The sequence below is a fragment of the Ricinus communis genome, chromosome 10, assembly GCF_019578655.1.
Source record: "Ricinus communis isolate WT05 ecotype wild-type chromosome 10, ASM1957865v1, whole genome shotgun sequence".
In the NCBI taxonomy this organism is placed as follows: Eukaryota; Viridiplantae; Streptophyta; class Magnoliopsida; order Malpighiales; family Euphorbiaceae; genus Ricinus; species Ricinus communis.
In genome coordinates, this window is record NC_063265.1 from 14,267,853 (window position 1) to 14,283,930 (window position 16,078).

Genomic DNA, 16,078 nt, shown 5'->3' on the forward strand with positions numbered 1-16,078 from the left:
CTGGGACTTCTTACTCACCAATTGCTTATTAAGAATTTTTCTATTTTTTTGTTTTTTTTTTGGTTAATTTGAATCTGGTTTGAATGCAATTGAAATACTACTGATTCAGAAGCTTAATGGGGTAGACTCAACAAGTCTTTAGCATACAATCTTCACGCCACTAACTCATATGTAGGTTAAGGAATTGTCAATCAAACTGATTCAGAAAAGATAAAATTGGTAAAAGAAATCATTACCACTGCTATGTGGTCAATGTTATATATTATAAACAATTAAGGTTGCAAAAGGTTTGAGCGAAGAAGAAACTATGTAATGTAACATAAAGAAGTCAAGGTCTATGTCCCATATTACCTGGCAAGCTTACCATGCCAAGGAAGGCCAACTCTCCATTTTGTCAATTTATTTGTTAAGTTTAAACTATTATTGTCCCCCATTGATAATGACTGGAAGAATTTCTGTAAATGGAAGAGCAGACAACCCTATAACAGGTGTCTTCTTTCTGAAGGGAAGAAAGAAAGTCGATGTAAAGAAGGACCTTATCATTCTTGAAGGAACATAAAATAATACATGTGAAGAACAAGTTTTGCTGTATTTGTATTTGACTGCAATATGAATGTTTAATTTAGCATTCCCACAAGCTGAAACCCTCAGACAAGAAGATATCCAAGGTGATGATCATGCCAACCATCTTGTTTACATAGGAAGACCTGCAGCATAAGCCCAATTTTAATTGCAGCATTGTAGACATCTCTAGCTTTCAGCAGAGTTTGCTTTTCAACATCAGCGCTGCTAGTCGTGCTAACTGTACTTGAAGCAGGCTCAGTATTTGACTCTGCAGACAAGACAAAGGTGGAAAATGAAATGAAGGTAAAATTCAATATGAAGATGAAATCAAGAAAAGATGGAGACAAAAAATATGAGATTCTTATCCAAAGATCACACTCTGATTTGCCAAGAGTATCAAATTTATTATCTTCAAAAGGAATTGTCTGAACTTCCATCAATGTTCCTTCCATTCCATATAACATGCCAAGGCACACGGATGGTAATCTAATTTTTTGATACATGTAAACATCAAACTACCAGCAACAGAAGGAAAATACAGGAAAGTTCCGGGGTCAAAATGTTCGACATCAATCAACAACTCCAACCCTTCCACCAAAATTCTAAAGAAACGCGGAAAGGGAAAAAAATTATGCACATTCAGGATTTGATGGACATCTGTCTTCTTTGCATTAATAATCGGAGAAGGCATTGATTCTAATTATTAATGTCAACAAATATATGAAGAACCAAAATATTTGAGACATATATGACAAAGATAGAGAGGAAGCACTGTAGCTGCATTGCAATTATCTGCAACTACTCTCTTATACCCATTCCTTTCCTTGATATGCTTCAGCATGGGCCCTGCTTCCTTCGACAGTAACGGTACTCAATTTGAATCACCTAATTGGTGAAAGAATGGTGTAGAGCAAAAGAAATGAGACTATAAGAATGGCCCCAACTAGAGTAAACCTTGGACTGGTCCATAACTCAAGGTTTGACCTCTCTGCTCTCTTGATAGGATCAACCTCTTCAGATAGTGGATATTTTGAGCGCCTAGGGTTCCAACTCACATACTTGTTTGGGGAGAACCCGGAGAAGAGGGTTTTTTTCCCTTGCTTCCTGAAGTTTGACCAAGCCTTGTCCCAATCTGTTGAGAATTTTTCACCTGAGGCAAGTGCATTAAAATATGTTGGCATGAGGATCGTTTGTTTTGGCAGCAGTAACAATGAAATGTAAAACAAACTTGAATTGTACATGGTCTATGTATAGAAGTATTTCATTTCATCTGATATAAAGGTATAAACCCTAGAGAAATATGTGAAACGAAGTGTATTATAAGTTAACAAGAACGGCTTTCAGTTGGGCTACGATGTCAACATAATTCTAGAAAGATACAACATAAATCAGAAACTTGCACTTAAAAAAGATTGCAGAAATATACAGTGGCCTACTGGAGATATCAGAGAGTTTCAATAGTTGTGGGACATTATACTAGGTAAGACAGAGAACATGCTGATCAAGAATGAGTTGAGACATGAGATTTGAGAGTCCCTAATTTTATCATCAGGTCCATGCATATCCATCAGTGGTAAACTGCGGACAGGCTGAAGCAAAACCAAGAAAACATAATAATGTTTCAGCCTCACATAAATCCCTATGCATTAACTATGTTTGGAAAAAATGAGGGTAAGGTTAAGGTAAGGTTTTATAAAGGTAAGGGAGTGGTTTTAATTTTACTTTGTTTGGAAACAATAGATGGAAAAGGAAGATTTTAGAAGGTAATATAGAGTTTTTTAAACTATAACCTCCCCAACCGACCAATTTGGTGGGTTGAGATTTGAAGGGTTTTAGAAGTTTTAAAAAACCTTACCTCCTCAATAATACTTTCTTCCTAAACAAGGGTCGATTGAAAAACATCCATCCAAACAACCGGTGCCATATCAAAGCTATAAACCTTAAATTAAGCTATATAGACATGTTGGAATGCAATTGAAACAGAATAAATAAAGAACTTCCCTGTGAAGGCTGCTTAAGTGTTTCATAAATACAATAAATGAAGACAAGCAAATCAAATTACAGGCAGAGTATTGATCAAAAAAGAAATTACAGGCAGAGTAGCTTAAGGGGGCCCCTATTAGACAAACAGATGCCCAATTTGACTACCCCAAATGAAGAAAAGATTGTAGCTTCGATCAAATTTGATCCTAAAAACGGAAAACTAAAGGGGCATCCTGTTGAAAAGCTGGATGATTAGTTACATAACCACCCTATACGGACCAATGAAGAATGCGGACATATTTCAATATCAAATCACTCTATTTGAAATTCATGCTTATAATCTGCTTTGTAAGATACAGCCTCTCAGTGTTTGATGGCATGATTAAGGAGGCACAACAAGTATTGGCTTAGGCATCTACTGCAACGAACAGGACTTACCATTTTGCTAGCTACCATGTTCAAACTCAAGAATCATAAGTTCAGTCTTAGACCCAAGTTACCTTGTTTTTGTATATGGCTAGTGATTAGACCCAAAATTACCCTCTAAATCAATATGTAAACTTTCCAACTCAGCTAACATACACACATTAGAATTTTAGAAGAATTAAAATAGTACATCATCTCTCGCTCTATTTCCTCATCCCTCGTACTGCACGCAAAGCATGTTATCTGAGCTAAACCAAAGAAAAGCAAGCATGCATGGCTGAACATTGAAGAATGAACAAGAATTCAGTAAACAAAGAGCTGAAGAATCCAACTGTCATGAATCAATTTGTGGGTTCACGATTCAGAATGTAAACGCACCATTATCGCCCCCGTTTTTGTCGGGTTCTTGAGAGTCTCTTCTTGAGCTGCAGAAAAGTGTAAAAGGAGAAAATTTATTGGAAGTGGAAGGGTATAAAGATTTATGGAATCTTGAGTAGCAGAAGCTGTAAGTGAGAGGAGCTTGAATATCCATTGGCATCTTCCAATTTCCTTTGATCTCAAAAGATGGAGCCTTTCTTATCCCACCTCCATACAATTTCAGTCTCAAATTTTACTATGTCTTCTCGCAGAGTGACACCTGTTTTCTTATTGATCTCTGTGGGACCTCAAAATCCAAGTTGCCCATTATTTTTTTCTAATTATATTGTAGTGTCTTAATCTTTCTAAAAACCGATTTGTTTACAATGTAATGACTGTTAAATTTCCTAAGAAACCCTTCCCCTAGTTTTTCTGATATAAATAACATAATTATTACCGATTATTGATAATATTTATTGCCATTATAGTGAAGTTTTCCCTTGAATAACATACTATACAATTAGGCACCTCAATTTAAAAAAATAATAATAAAAATTAATTATCCTTAAATTAACTTTGCACACAATTCTTTTATGATATATGAGTGGTTTATTCTTGAAAGGCAAAAATTGTTATTAAATTTTTGAACGTTTTTTAGTTTTATTATATTAAATTTCAAAAGATTTTTTTTTATATTCTATTGAGATTTTATATTTTTAATTGACTTTGATTAGAGATTTTTTATATGTGTTTTATGAGATTTTCAATTTGTTGTGTTGAGTTATTTTTTATTTTTACTTTTATTAAGTACGTCTAGTCAATAGTCATTTCGCGAACCGATCAAATTTATAACAGAACTCATTAATTGTAAAACCAACTCGACCCGAAACTAGAATCGGAGGGGCCAATTCAAGCCAGTTCCTCTTCATTTATAATCGAAATCGACAGTTCCAGTTCTAACAAAAAAGATAACTTATTTATAAATTTTTACTATATAAAATCTCCCTAGCCTTATTCTCTATAATTATTTATTATTTAGAGTTATCTCTCTTTAAAAATTATTATCTCTTTTTTAAATTATTATACATATATAATTTATTTATTATCTATAATTTCTTCATATAAATCTTTTTAACACTATCTTATTTTTTTATTAATATTTTTTTTTATATTTTAGTTTGTACATTATCATTTAATTCTTTTAACATTTTTATTTTGCTGTTGGAATCATCAAAAATCAGTCGATTCTGAACTAGTTTGGAATCGCTCAAGGAGCGGTCAAAGCCCGTTTCATATTTCATGGAACCGTGAAACTGATGGTTTACGAACCATGGTCAGGTCTATCATTAAAAACTATTAAGTTCTTAACCAAAGTAAAAGCAAAGATTTAAAAATTTAATGAAATAAAAGTAAAATTAAAGAATTTAATAAAATTAAACTCAAAAATTTAAAAATTTAAAAACATGTTTTACTTTTTTGAAATAAATTTATAAATACACATTCATATTTTATCTCTATATTTAGAATTCTTATTAAATATTCACCATAATTAAAGAATAAGGTGAGAGTACATCCACTTACTTGGACTAATAAACTTATTTATAGTTAATGAAATTTAGAAATATTATGATTTCATCAACCAATGTTGCCCTTTTCATGAAGAAGACATGGAGGACTCGTATGGAGGTTGAATTGGAAATGGAGAAAAGGTTATTGGGAGGTAATAAGTCCAACCCACTACATATCTTAATGCTTGAGGTTATTGATTTCGTTTCCTTCCGCCCGGAATGATCGAGATGTCTCATTTTATTAAGAAAAATAGAATAAAACATCTTTTGTTCTGTATCAGTTAAAATTTCAGCCATCTTGGACCAAAATGACCGAGATTGGACCAAAATTGTCATTTCTGACCAAAATTTACGAGATAGGCCGAAATGAAGTAACTTCATAAAAAATATATTATTGAATTGAGCTGAGTAGTTCGGTAATATTTGACACTTACACAATAAAATCTATTTTCTTTCTATCAATAAAAATGAATTGAAATCTAAAACTTTAAATAATCATCTTTTTATCTTTATTTATCATCTCATCTTGCACTCTACAGTTTAACCATATTTTCTGTTCACTAATTTATAATTTTTTTATGATCTAATTTATATTATTTAATAATAACAAGTTAAAATTTATGTAATTTGATTTTCATAACTTTTTCCCACGAGATAATATTTTATAATTTAGTCGGTTGTGTTATAGAAAGATATTTCATTATTATAATTTTATAATAATAAAAAAGTTAGGTATATGTATACTTGTTGCTTTTCAAACTGCTATTTAATTAGATTGTGAATAATAATTTTGTAGTTGTATCTTAATGATTTAAAATTAAATTATATGTATAATAATTTACGAAAATGACAAATTTGAAATGACGACCGAAATGGAATTCATTATAGGCCTCAAATTGGTTGCTATTTATTTTGCATCATGAGGCTTCAATTGATAATTATTGAACAAGGGAAACATTGATGAGTATTCATCTTCTTATTAGTATTATAGAAAACCAAATAACGAAAGTTAGAGAGGAAGTTGTGTTTGATCGCATAAAAAATAATCATAAAAAAATAAAAATTAAAGAAAGTAAGAAAAGAAAATAATTTAAAGTAAGTCATCTAAATCAATCCCGGGTTTAGTATGGAACCAGCCAATGGTCAATGTCCAAATTGATACAATGAAAATTAGTGTATTGAAATCAGATTTCAAGAAATGGATTGGATCAAACATAATATGAATCTATAAGTAAAAGCAGACTTATGGATTCACACGGATGGCTGCTTACCTATTTTTCATTGCACTCCTTCTTCCTCATATAAACTTTCATTTCTGTGCCTCCACAGCTCAGACAATTCAAAATAATACTATCATCTTTGTTTATGCATGGATTTGGTCGGCAGCTTCCATCACCTACTGGAGCGGAGATCAATTTACCATGCGTTGCTTGATCTCATGGATATCCAACTTACATACTAGCTCAGTAGGTCCCTGTTTTAAGTTTTCCATTCACCAATAGATAGGACACCTCAATTCTCAACCGTTGGATCGTATGGTCCTTTAGAAAAACACAGGTATTAATTGCTGACCACCAATCTTTTCATTGTGAGTGGTCTATAATGACTCACGCGTTGCTTTCACAAATCCCTCATGCCATGGCGGTCCCACTGCTTCTCGTGGCGATTTATCGTTCTTTCAATTTTAAAAACATCGGCAGCGTTAACAATCATTGGTTTTTGAATCGCTGATTCGCCGCGTTTGGAGTGAAGCTAAAAGCTAAACCTAAGTTCCCATCAGAGGTGAAATGGCAGATAACATGGAACCCCTAAATAAATAATAAAATCTCTAATACTCCATATCACAAATAATATTAGGTATCATCTCTCTGACTCTCACTCTGTAGACGCTAAAGCAACGAGAAATCGATGTGTGTGGTGATTTCTGAATATTAGATTTCTTGTTTATTCGATATAAATAAAAAATTCTATTGATTCATTTTTTTTAATTTAAAACCGAATTCATACATATTAAAATATTTGCGACATTCACAGTTTTTTTTTTCTTGAAACAACTCGCAATTATAATTTAGAAATTAAGAAAAAATAAATAGAACTCAAATATACCGGTTGAGCTTATTAGTTAATATATACTTAACTTTTAGTCAATGGATTTTATAAAATATTTAATATTTATTTATTTATTTAAAATTATTTAAATAAACTACAATTATTTATAATATCAATAAAATAAAAAATATTTTAGAAAAGTGTAAACTAGGGACAGAGAGTACCTAATCAGCTTAGTTAACATATTTGTTTACCTAAAATAATATTAATATCAAGTTCAAGTTCTGTTGTTTAAATGATTTAAATATATTTTAAAATAAAATTAAATTAAAAAATTATTCAGAAATTAATTATAAATTAGATCTGAGGATTAATTTGTATAATAATAATTAGAAAAGTAAAAAAGACACCAATTGAAAAACAAGGAAGAAAAAAGTCGGCGTAGTGAAAAGAAGTAAAGTAGACGACTAAATGAGAGGTGTGAGATGACTCTCTTTCCCTCGCATTAGCTCAAGCCCGCCAGTAAAACATTTGCCATTTTCCCTCAAAACAAACAGAAACACAAACTCTCTTTCTTCCTCCGACACACAAATTCTATTCTATTCGCAGTTCAAAAATAAAAGAAAAAATTATATTCTATGCCTTTGCTTTGGAATTAGTGTTTTAGCCAAATGATAACAACCGGAAACTCATCATCTCCGTCAGCAAAGCCGCCTCCGCCTCCGCCACCGCCACATCCGATGGCCATGTCATCATCTACAATTACAACAGCAGCAGCAACAACAACAACTGCTACCGCTACTACTACAACGTCAACAGCAGCACCTCCTATTAACACAGCAGCCGTGGATGGTTCAGGGAAGAAGGTTAGGAAGCCTTACACTATCACCAAGTCACGTGAGAGCTGGACCGAAGAAGAACATGACAAGTTCCTTGAAGCTCTCCAGCTGTACTAACCTCTTTCCTTTTTCTTTTTTAAAATAATAATTTATTATTGCACTAAATTAAGCATTAAGCAAACAATACTCAGGTAAATCAATGATTTGATTCATTTATTGAGCTTTTTTTTTTTCTTGCAATAATCTGAGAAATTATGTTCAATTATAAAGTCCAATTGCAGACTTCAATAATAGAATTGTTGGACAGTTGCTTAAATCTTTATATAGACACATTCGGACTTAATTTCGACTTAAAATACTTTGAATTCTGTTCCAAGATTAGTGATTGTTGCATTTTGGTTTCTTTAATTTGCATAGTTAGTAAGATACTGTATGCATATGGAAAGAATTAAAGCATTAATGCTTTATTTTCTAGTCTTTAGAACATTACTTTCTTTGAAATGAATTGAACCCTGAAATTGTTAGCACTCTGTATTTAGGTTTGACCGTGACTGGAAAAAGATAGAGGATTTTGTGGGTTCTAAGACTGTGATTCAGGTTTGAGCGCACGGCTTTTCTTCTTTGCAGGTTATTGTTTTGGGAGATCAATTATTGATGTTTTTGCATTTTTAGATTCGGAGCCATGCTCAGAAGTACTTTTTGAAGGTCCAAAAGAATGGGACTGTTGCGCATGTTCCTCCTCCTCGACCTAAGCGCAAAGCTTCTCATCCTTATCCGCAAAAGGCATCCAAAAATGGTTAGTCTCACTCATTAATTAGGACGGTGCATCTGATTGTACCTTCAAAATAAATGTTGATAGCATGATACCATCTATCTCAATGTTGCAGTTCTATTGCCACTCCCGGCATCCCTGGCTTACCCTTCTTCAATGAATACCCTTGCACCTGGATATGCTCCTTGGGATGATACTTCCATGCTTATAAATACTGCAACAAGCAAAATTATGCCGTCGCAAGACGAATTCACTCTTCATGGAGCTGAAGGCATGCATATTACTTTTTATATTTTATTTTGTTGTTATTGTATTACTAGTACATTTTATTCAGTCGAGGGAACTTTCCAGCACTTCTTATGCCATATAACATTACTGGTTCAGCTGATCTTGGATCAAAGGGAGCAGCAAGGTTAAATACGAATACTGTTAGTTGCTTGGGGACCCTAAGCAGAACGCTGCCAAGTTCTGATATAAAGAAACAAGGGAAACAGGCTCCTGTGATCCATGGTAATTTCTGCTCCATGGTTATCCATTCTCCATATACTTCATAAAAAAGAAAAAAAAAAAAAAAGGACTCGCTTTCATTTCCACCAATGTTTTTTAGTTGCAGGTCTACCAGATTTTGCTGAAGTATACAGCTTTATTGGAAGCGTCTTTGATCCAGAAACCACAGATCATGTGCAAAAGCTCAAGGAAATGGATCCTATAAACTTTGAAACTGTAAGTTGTGGAATATTTTTCTCAAAATGATTGTAATTCCCTGTAGGTTTTGTAGGGGTGCATTTTTTCCCAAGACACTGCTAATATAACTACTGGTATAATCTTATCAGATCAAGAAAAATGTATGGTGGTGGGAATGCGCCATTTATGCTTAACATGAATAATATAAATCATGTGCCTCCTGCACAAGCATGAGAGTATCTTCACTAGGATATTTAAGTAGTAGCATCTTTTTGAGAATTAGTAATATTCACAATGTATCTGCCTTCTAATTATCATTCATCATTTTGCTGGTGATCAGACTTATGTATGCCTGAACGTAACTAAGAATGATAAAGAAGGCGTTTAACAATGACCTCATATGCATATGCTATTGCATGGCACACTCTAGTCTTCTATTTTTTTCTATCAGAGTCAGACTTTTCAGGTTTAGTTATTAAATGCCTTCTAAACAAACATCCAATGTCGTGGTGGTTATTCTAAAATCAACCATTGTGAGGTGGATATCACTTGTGCGGTTAGATGCTACATTAGGTATAGTTGGCGGTAAGGGAAGAACCTTTCAGTGGTGGCCTGCGTATGAATTTATTCTGACATGGAAGTATTATAATCTTTGCAATCCTTATAATTCAGATCAAGCATGGTTCATTGGAGTTCACCTCTTTGAGTTTAATGTTCTTGTTTGGTACTTCTGTTTTATTGTAATGAACCTACTCGTCTGTCAACTTGTCATAACAACTTTTCAAAGGGTACATACACTCTATTTCCACAACCGCAGTGGCTAGGGCCAGAACTTGTTCTCATCACAAAGATAAGATTGTGGCCCTACTAACAATTGAAGTTGTGAAAACAGGCTCTCCCTGGATATATGATATACTCCTTTTATAACGGTATTAGTATTAGCACAATCGCATTCATATCTCCAGAGTTGGAGCTGCCATGCCAAGTCTTAAGTTACCCTAGTATTTAAGCATATTGCATCAAGTATTTTCTTGTTTCTCTTTTTCGGTTCGAGATGTATGCTTACATAATTCATTTGGTGACTCGCAGGTTTTGTTATTGATGAGGAATCTCACTGTTAATTTGTCTAATCCTGATTTTGAGCCAGTTGTAAGTACTAATGCTCTTTTTTCAGTACAATTGTAGCCCTTAACCAGACAGAAGTTGTTATGTATAACATTCTAGCAAAATTTGTGTGGTAGAAAAAAAATCACAAAACATATCTGGTAGCTTTTCTTGTTTTTTGGCTCATTGAAACAGCTGCTTTTGAATTATTATTATTTTTTAAATAGCTGTTGACATCTTCTTGCAATGGTACTACAGAGTGGAATTTTGTTTTGAACAAATTATTCTATGCTTTTATACAGACAAGGGATTAGCAGCTGGCATCTTAATTGAAGTTTAGTTTCTTTCTGTTCCTTAACTTTGTAAATTCATAGATTTATTAGTTTTTGTGATTAAAGAATTGGCTGCCACATGAAATGGCAACTTTTTCATCAATAAGATTTGTAATGATCATTTTACCTTAAAGAGTTTCTGTGCTTGGGGTTTTTGTATACTTAAGTGAAAGTTTTGTAATTTATTGAGAATTATTTTAGAGATAAATGGTGTGCTAACAAAAGTAGTAAGATAACAGAAGTACCATATATCCAAGCAAAGGATTCAAAGGTGAGATAGGCACTTATTCTGCCCAAGACAGGTTCGAAATTTTAAGAATGTTGTTTGGCCAAGTATGATAAGTGAAGGATGTGAAACAAAATCATCAGCCTCAGCAGCTCTCTCTTCATGATCTTTTCTTCTCCCAAGAGCACTTTGGTTTACATATAATTTTGAATCGAAAATGGCAGTAGACAATGTCTTTGGAGTTGTATTTGATTGTAATAAACTTATATTTCTGTTATTTGAAAATGATTGTTCTGTAACCTTGGCTAGTTGATATCCTTGGTTGATTCAGAAGAAGGTCCTGTCATCGTATGAGATCAATTCCAAAACAGTGGGAGTTGCTGCTGAGAGCCAAACTAATGACATATCTTGTTGAACTTTTTTCTACTCACAACATGCTGACCAGTGAGTGTCTTCTCCTTAATACTCTTTTCTTTTTTCTTTCCTCCCTTCCTCAATGCCATTACCACGCGGCATTAGGCCCTTATTTCCTAATAGCAGATTCCTTCTTCCCAGTAAACAGGTGATTTGTTGCGCCTTCACTGGAACAATTACGAGTGCCTCCTGCCATATCTGTAGAGACAAACCATAGCAGCCTTAGGCAAGTATGTTGTCTTGTAATGGTGGAAGAAAGTTGTGTAATGATTTCTGAAGTCCCCAGCCCAGGGATCTTAATTTCCACTGGGAATTGCATAGTATTTTGGAAGGTCTGATATGATCATAATAGGTGGGTGGGTATTTAACCAGTCGTTGATATATTGTAAATTTGTAGTGGTGCAGGAGGTCCGGTGTAAGTAAACTACAAGAACACATTACCATAAAGTTACTGTCTTCAAACTTGTTAATTGTAGGTAAATTTGTAATTACTTTTTTGGCTGTACTCTCTTTCCTGTCTGAATTGCTGTGAATTAGTAGGATTTGTTGTTCATAATTTCGATAAAATTTAGAATGAGCTTTTTTCTTTATATTAGAATTTACACTTTTGTTATAAAGATAATAATTTGCATAACTGAAAGAAGCTCCAAAAGCTTTCCTCCCTGAATTAGACCCACAATTCAAAGAAACCTCTCCATCTCTAGATTGAGTTGGACTACAGCTTTCAAAGTTTTAAACTCAGCCCCAAACAAACGACTTGTCGTCCACCGGGGACAAAATAAAATATGTGTTTATATCTATACTTATACCGCTGTCTACTTTGGCCATTGTCAAGAGGTGGTGGCAGGATGCAGCCAATGCCATGAGGACGGCGGCGTTTTTGTTACTCTAACACTTCCATTTAGGTCCCAATTCTGGGGTTCCGCCGAATAGCAGGTGCTAGAAACTTGACAGTGATCCAAAATGCTTCAGCACCAAATAGTACAATCTCCGGCAAGGTTAGGCCTTACCAATCCGAACTCACCTTCTCTTCAAAACCCTACACCTCCCAAATTCCCCGCCGCATCATCTCAGCAGCAGCAACATCCTTCTTCAGCTCTTCTCTCACTCCTCCCTCCTCTCCGTAGAGCTCAGTCTCTTCTTCTCCAAATGGCCTCTTTAGCTTCCAAATTCTTCGAAGTTTCCCCAAATCGAGCCCTTTGGGTCTCCGCTTTTCGTGGATCGTTACCTACATTCCTATCCTCTCAAACTCAATCGATTTCTCCACTGGAATCCACTCCTTTCTCTTCTAAAGATATTCTCTCTCTTTTCACTTCCCTCCAAACTCAACTCTTCGAAGCCGTAGCTGAACTCCAAGAAATCCTTGACCTTCAAGATGCTAAACAACGTCTCGCTCGCGATATCAAATCTCATGATTCTGCTCTTCTCAACTTCGCTAATAAACTTAAAGAAGCTGAAACGCTACTTGACATCCTCGTCGATGATTATTCTGATTATCGTAAACCTAAAATAGCTAAATCAAGTTTAACAGAGGACGATGATGTGAGCAATACGACTACTTCTGCTACTACTACTACTGTTGCATCTCAGCTTAATCTGTCTGATATATTATCTTACGCTCATAGGATTAGCTACACTACTTTTGCACCTCCAGAATTTGGTGCTGGGACTGCACCACTTCGCGGTGCATTTCCTCCTGCTCCTCAAGAAGAGCAAATGCGTGTTTCTCAATTGTATGCTTTTGCTGATCTTGATGTTGGGTTGCCTAAGACTGAAACTAGGGAGAGAATTATTGAGCCAATTATTGAGCCTCCTCCTCCGCCACAGTCAGCGGACACCAATCCTCTTGGTAATTTGGCTGGTTTATTTCCACCTAGTCTCACTGTTCCGTCTGGATGGAAACCAGGAATGCCGGTGGTGTTGCCAACGGATTTACCCCCTCCTCCACCAGGATGGAAGCCTGGGGATCCATTGCCATTGCCTCCATTGGACTCTCTTCCTTTGCCTAGAACGAACGAGCAACAATTGCAGCCTGCTGTTGCTCCTCAGGGATTACATAAACCACCTGAGACAATACAGGTTCGACATGTGCAGATTGATATTCTTGATCAGGATGATGACTCTAGTGATTATAGTAGCGATGATGGGAGCTCAGACGATGAAGATTGAGAGCAGCAATCTGGTATGGATTAGTTCATAGAAACAGGAAAGAAAATAGTGAAGTTTCCTAACATTTCCATATACAAGTGATGGGAATTTTTATTATTTGTCTTCTGCCTCTACTCTAGATTGCTAATTAATATGATGCTTTACCTATATTTTCAGCATGCATGTTTATGTGTTCGATACATATTCTGGGGATGTAAACTGTTTCGGAAGGTCAGTTATTTGTCAGGTTGTGATATTTCTCGTATAAAGTACTTTCAGTAGGTTGTAAAGATCAGTTCGTATTTATGTGGTTTTTGTTCCATTTGATAATATCGGTTGGAGTTGATTAAATATAGGATAATAGATAAAAGATAAGAATCGTTGTAGCAAGTCTTGCTCTTTCATTAGTGAAAAATGAATGTTAAATTTCTGTTCTTGGGGGAGACCAGAAACTGGCATTCTCTTTTTGTGTCTTTCTACCTGCATAACTTAGTTTGCAGTGAAAACCTGGCTGTGGCTGACCTACAAACTGAAAGATAGCAATTGGACATGTAGGTTATATTTGTAATGGGTGTCATCCTATTGTATTCATTTTAAAGATACACGAACTCTTTGAAATGGTGGAGAGATCAGAGGAAAGGAAGGCTCTGTATGATTTGTTACACCAAGTTTTTGTTAAGACCGATGCTTTGTCAACTAATCTAGATACTGTAAAGTTATAATTAGTAATAATTGAAAATTTTCATTAGGCGTTTCTATAGCTCTTATAGATTTGTGCTACTGACTCAATAATTTTGAATTGCTTATTTGCTGCTGTTGATATTTCCATGAGGTATGGAAGAAATATTAGGCTCGGGTAATGGGTATGATTAGGATAACCCTTAAGATCTAACATTTCTAAATCGTTGTGTTTGCTTGAAACTTCTCTTGATTGGTTTATCTCTTTATGAGATTTCTTTATGCTCTTGAAGCCTGACCTTTTAATGGAGTTCAAGATGCAAAACTCAAGATTTTAAAATTTATGATTACAGTATTGATTTCTCATCATATATATTTTTTTCATAAATGGGCACTTGTCAGTTGTTGTCTTCGTAGATCTTATATTGTCTCCTTTCTATTTTTTTTATTTATTCTTTTTGTAACCGTTTAGTTTGTGTTATATTATGAGGTGTATGGAAAAATCCTACTTAGTCCAACTATTAAAATAGAAAATGTATTCTTTTTTTAGAACCCAAATTTCATGGATTAGGAGTTCCAAGTTCTTATAGGCTTAAAGTCATTAAACTCTAGTTTAATCCTTTTTTAGTGAATAAATTTTAGTCAATGTGCTTCTTATGTTGTGTGATGTAGTCCTTGCCCTTGACACTGAGGATTTCTTAATAGGTGTTGCCAGATTCTACTACATTCCATTTGTCTATTTAATCATGGAGATAACAAGATCTGCCTAGTTATCTTTGAGCTGTAACCGTATTTCAAATCTATCAAACCCCAAATGCAATTTCATACCAAACAAAGGTGTTTTGCAGGGAGATTGTGTGGTGTCACCTTTGAGCAAATAGTAGAACCAGCTAGGTAATGTTGTGTCAAATCCATGTTGTTGAGCATTGCAGAGGTATTGTTTCCCTCGATGCGATGCCCAGGATTGGTTATGGAGTTGGAAGTGAACTCTTCATGTTGATGTCTCCCCTGCAGATTTCTACATTTGGTTACTGTTGATAATTTGTGTTTCCTGTTCTGCATCAACTTTTATGCAGTGCTGCAGGAAAGCCTATGGATATATCATGTCGAGTTATGGGAGAATTAGAACATAAATACTTAATTTTGCAAATGAATTAGAACTTTACGGCTTTTCCTAAATTTATGTTGTCACTGCCTTGCTTGCTTGCTTATTTGATTCATTATTTTCAAATTGTCTCAACATTTTCCTTATCCTGATTGTGTTGTAGCCTTTGGTCAAATGGCACCCAAGCATTGAGGCATTATGAATGTTATAAAGTTGAGATGATTTGAGTTTGCAGAGTTAATTCACGATTTCAGTAAATTCAAGGTCTAGAATTGAGACTTTAAGCATCATTACAAACAAGGCCCTTTTCCTAAGAATTGAACCATATGTAAATGTTCTTCTTTAATAGCAATGGTTGGTTGAAGCATCCAAGTTCACACCCTAATCCTTCAAGAGAACTGTAACTAATGTCTTCGTCTTCATAATAATTGAATCCATAATCTAGAGTCTAGGCAAACTGACATGACATATTGTGGAATGGTGTGAATTCAGTTTCAGTGTACATTGTGGAATTTTTATTACTTATATCACTTATATGTTTGATTTAAAGAATTTTATAGAAGAAAAACTATTAGATATCGCATTTCATAGCCTAAATGAATAATAGTTCCCAATTATCAATACAAAATTGAACTGTTTTGTAATTGCACGTATTCGAAATCAATTAATTAGTGACATAAATATATATATATATATATATATATATATATATATATATATTTATATGATAATAATTATAAAATAAATCATTAAAATTGTAACAAATAAATAATCAATTGCATGATATATAAATAATTAAAAGACACTTTATAACTTAAAAATTATTTCA

At 34.2% G+C, this 16,078-nt stretch overlaps 3 protein-coding genes across 12 annotated transcripts; 2 read left to right on the top strand and 1 right to left on the bottom strand.

Moving 5' to 3' along the window:
- Window positions 1-524: 524 nt before the first annotated feature.
- Window positions 525-3,586, bottom strand: LOC8283835. 2 transcript variants are annotated; one of them, XR_007214459.1, is made up of 3 exons: window positions 3,352-3,586; window positions 1,377-1,714; window positions 525-832 (listed from the first exon to the last, which is right to left on the bottom strand). XR_007214459.1 is itself a non-coding variant. In XM_025158445.2 (2 exons), exons 1-2 carry the CDS (start codon window positions 3,509-3,511, stop codon window positions 1,446-1,448), a joined length of 429 nt encoding a protein of 142 aa, XP_025014213.1. In that variant the 5' UTR covers window positions 3,512-3,585; the 3' UTR covers window positions 525-1,445. The 2 variants fall into 2 exon arrangements, 1 of the variants encoding a protein (XP_025014213.1); XM_025158445.2 differs by having other exon boundaries at window positions 525-1,714; window positions 3,352-3,585.
- Window positions 3,587-7,441: 3,855 nt separating this feature from the next.
- LOC8283834 (protein REVEILLE 8) lies at window positions 7,442-11,823 on the top strand. 7 transcript variants are annotated; one of them, XM_015722991.3, is made up of 9 exons: window positions 7,442-7,896; window positions 8,326-8,383; window positions 8,459-8,582; window positions 8,674-8,829; window positions 8,943-9,068; window positions 9,172-9,281; window positions 10,332-10,391; window positions 11,236-11,348; window positions 11,460-11,823. In XM_015722991.3, exons 1-8 carry the CDS (start codon window positions 7,619-7,621, stop codon window positions 11,317-11,319), a joined length of 996 nt encoding a protein of 331 aa, XP_015578477.1. In that variant the 5' UTR covers window positions 7,442-7,618; the 3' UTR covers window positions 11,320-11,348; window positions 11,460-11,823. The 7 variants fall into 7 exon arrangements, 5 of the variants coding, with proteins under 5 accessions (XP_015578477.1, XP_015578479.1, XP_015578474.1 ...); XR_007214382.1 differs by having other exon boundaries at window positions 7,444-7,896; window positions 9,166-9,281; window positions 11,214-11,348; XR_007214383.1 differs by having other exon boundaries at window positions 7,444-7,896; window positions 9,166-9,281; window positions 11,214-11,348; window positions 11,467-11,823.
- A 162-nt stretch (window positions 11,824-11,985) lies between these two features.
- LOC8283833 (mediator of RNA polymerase II transcription subunit 4) lies at window positions 11,986-15,428 on the top strand. Of its 3 annotated transcripts, none has more exons than XM_048369990.1 (2): window positions 11,986-13,500; window positions 15,413-15,428. In XM_048369990.1, the coding sequence occupies exon 1, from the start codon at window positions 12,282-12,284 to the stop codon at window positions 13,485-13,487; it is 1,206 nt and encodes a 401-aa protein (XP_048225947.1). In that variant the 5' UTR covers window positions 11,986-12,281; the 3' UTR covers window positions 13,488-13,500; window positions 15,413-15,428. The 3 variants fall into 3 exon arrangements, with proteins under 3 accessions (XP_048225947.1, XP_025014212.1, XP_002525192.1); XM_025158444.2 differs by lacking the exon at window positions 15,413-15,428 and adding an exon at window positions 14,993-15,323; XM_002525146.4 differs by lacking the exon at window positions 15,413-15,428 and adding an exon at window positions 14,850-14,865.
- Window positions 15,429-16,078: the final 650 nt, after the last annotated feature.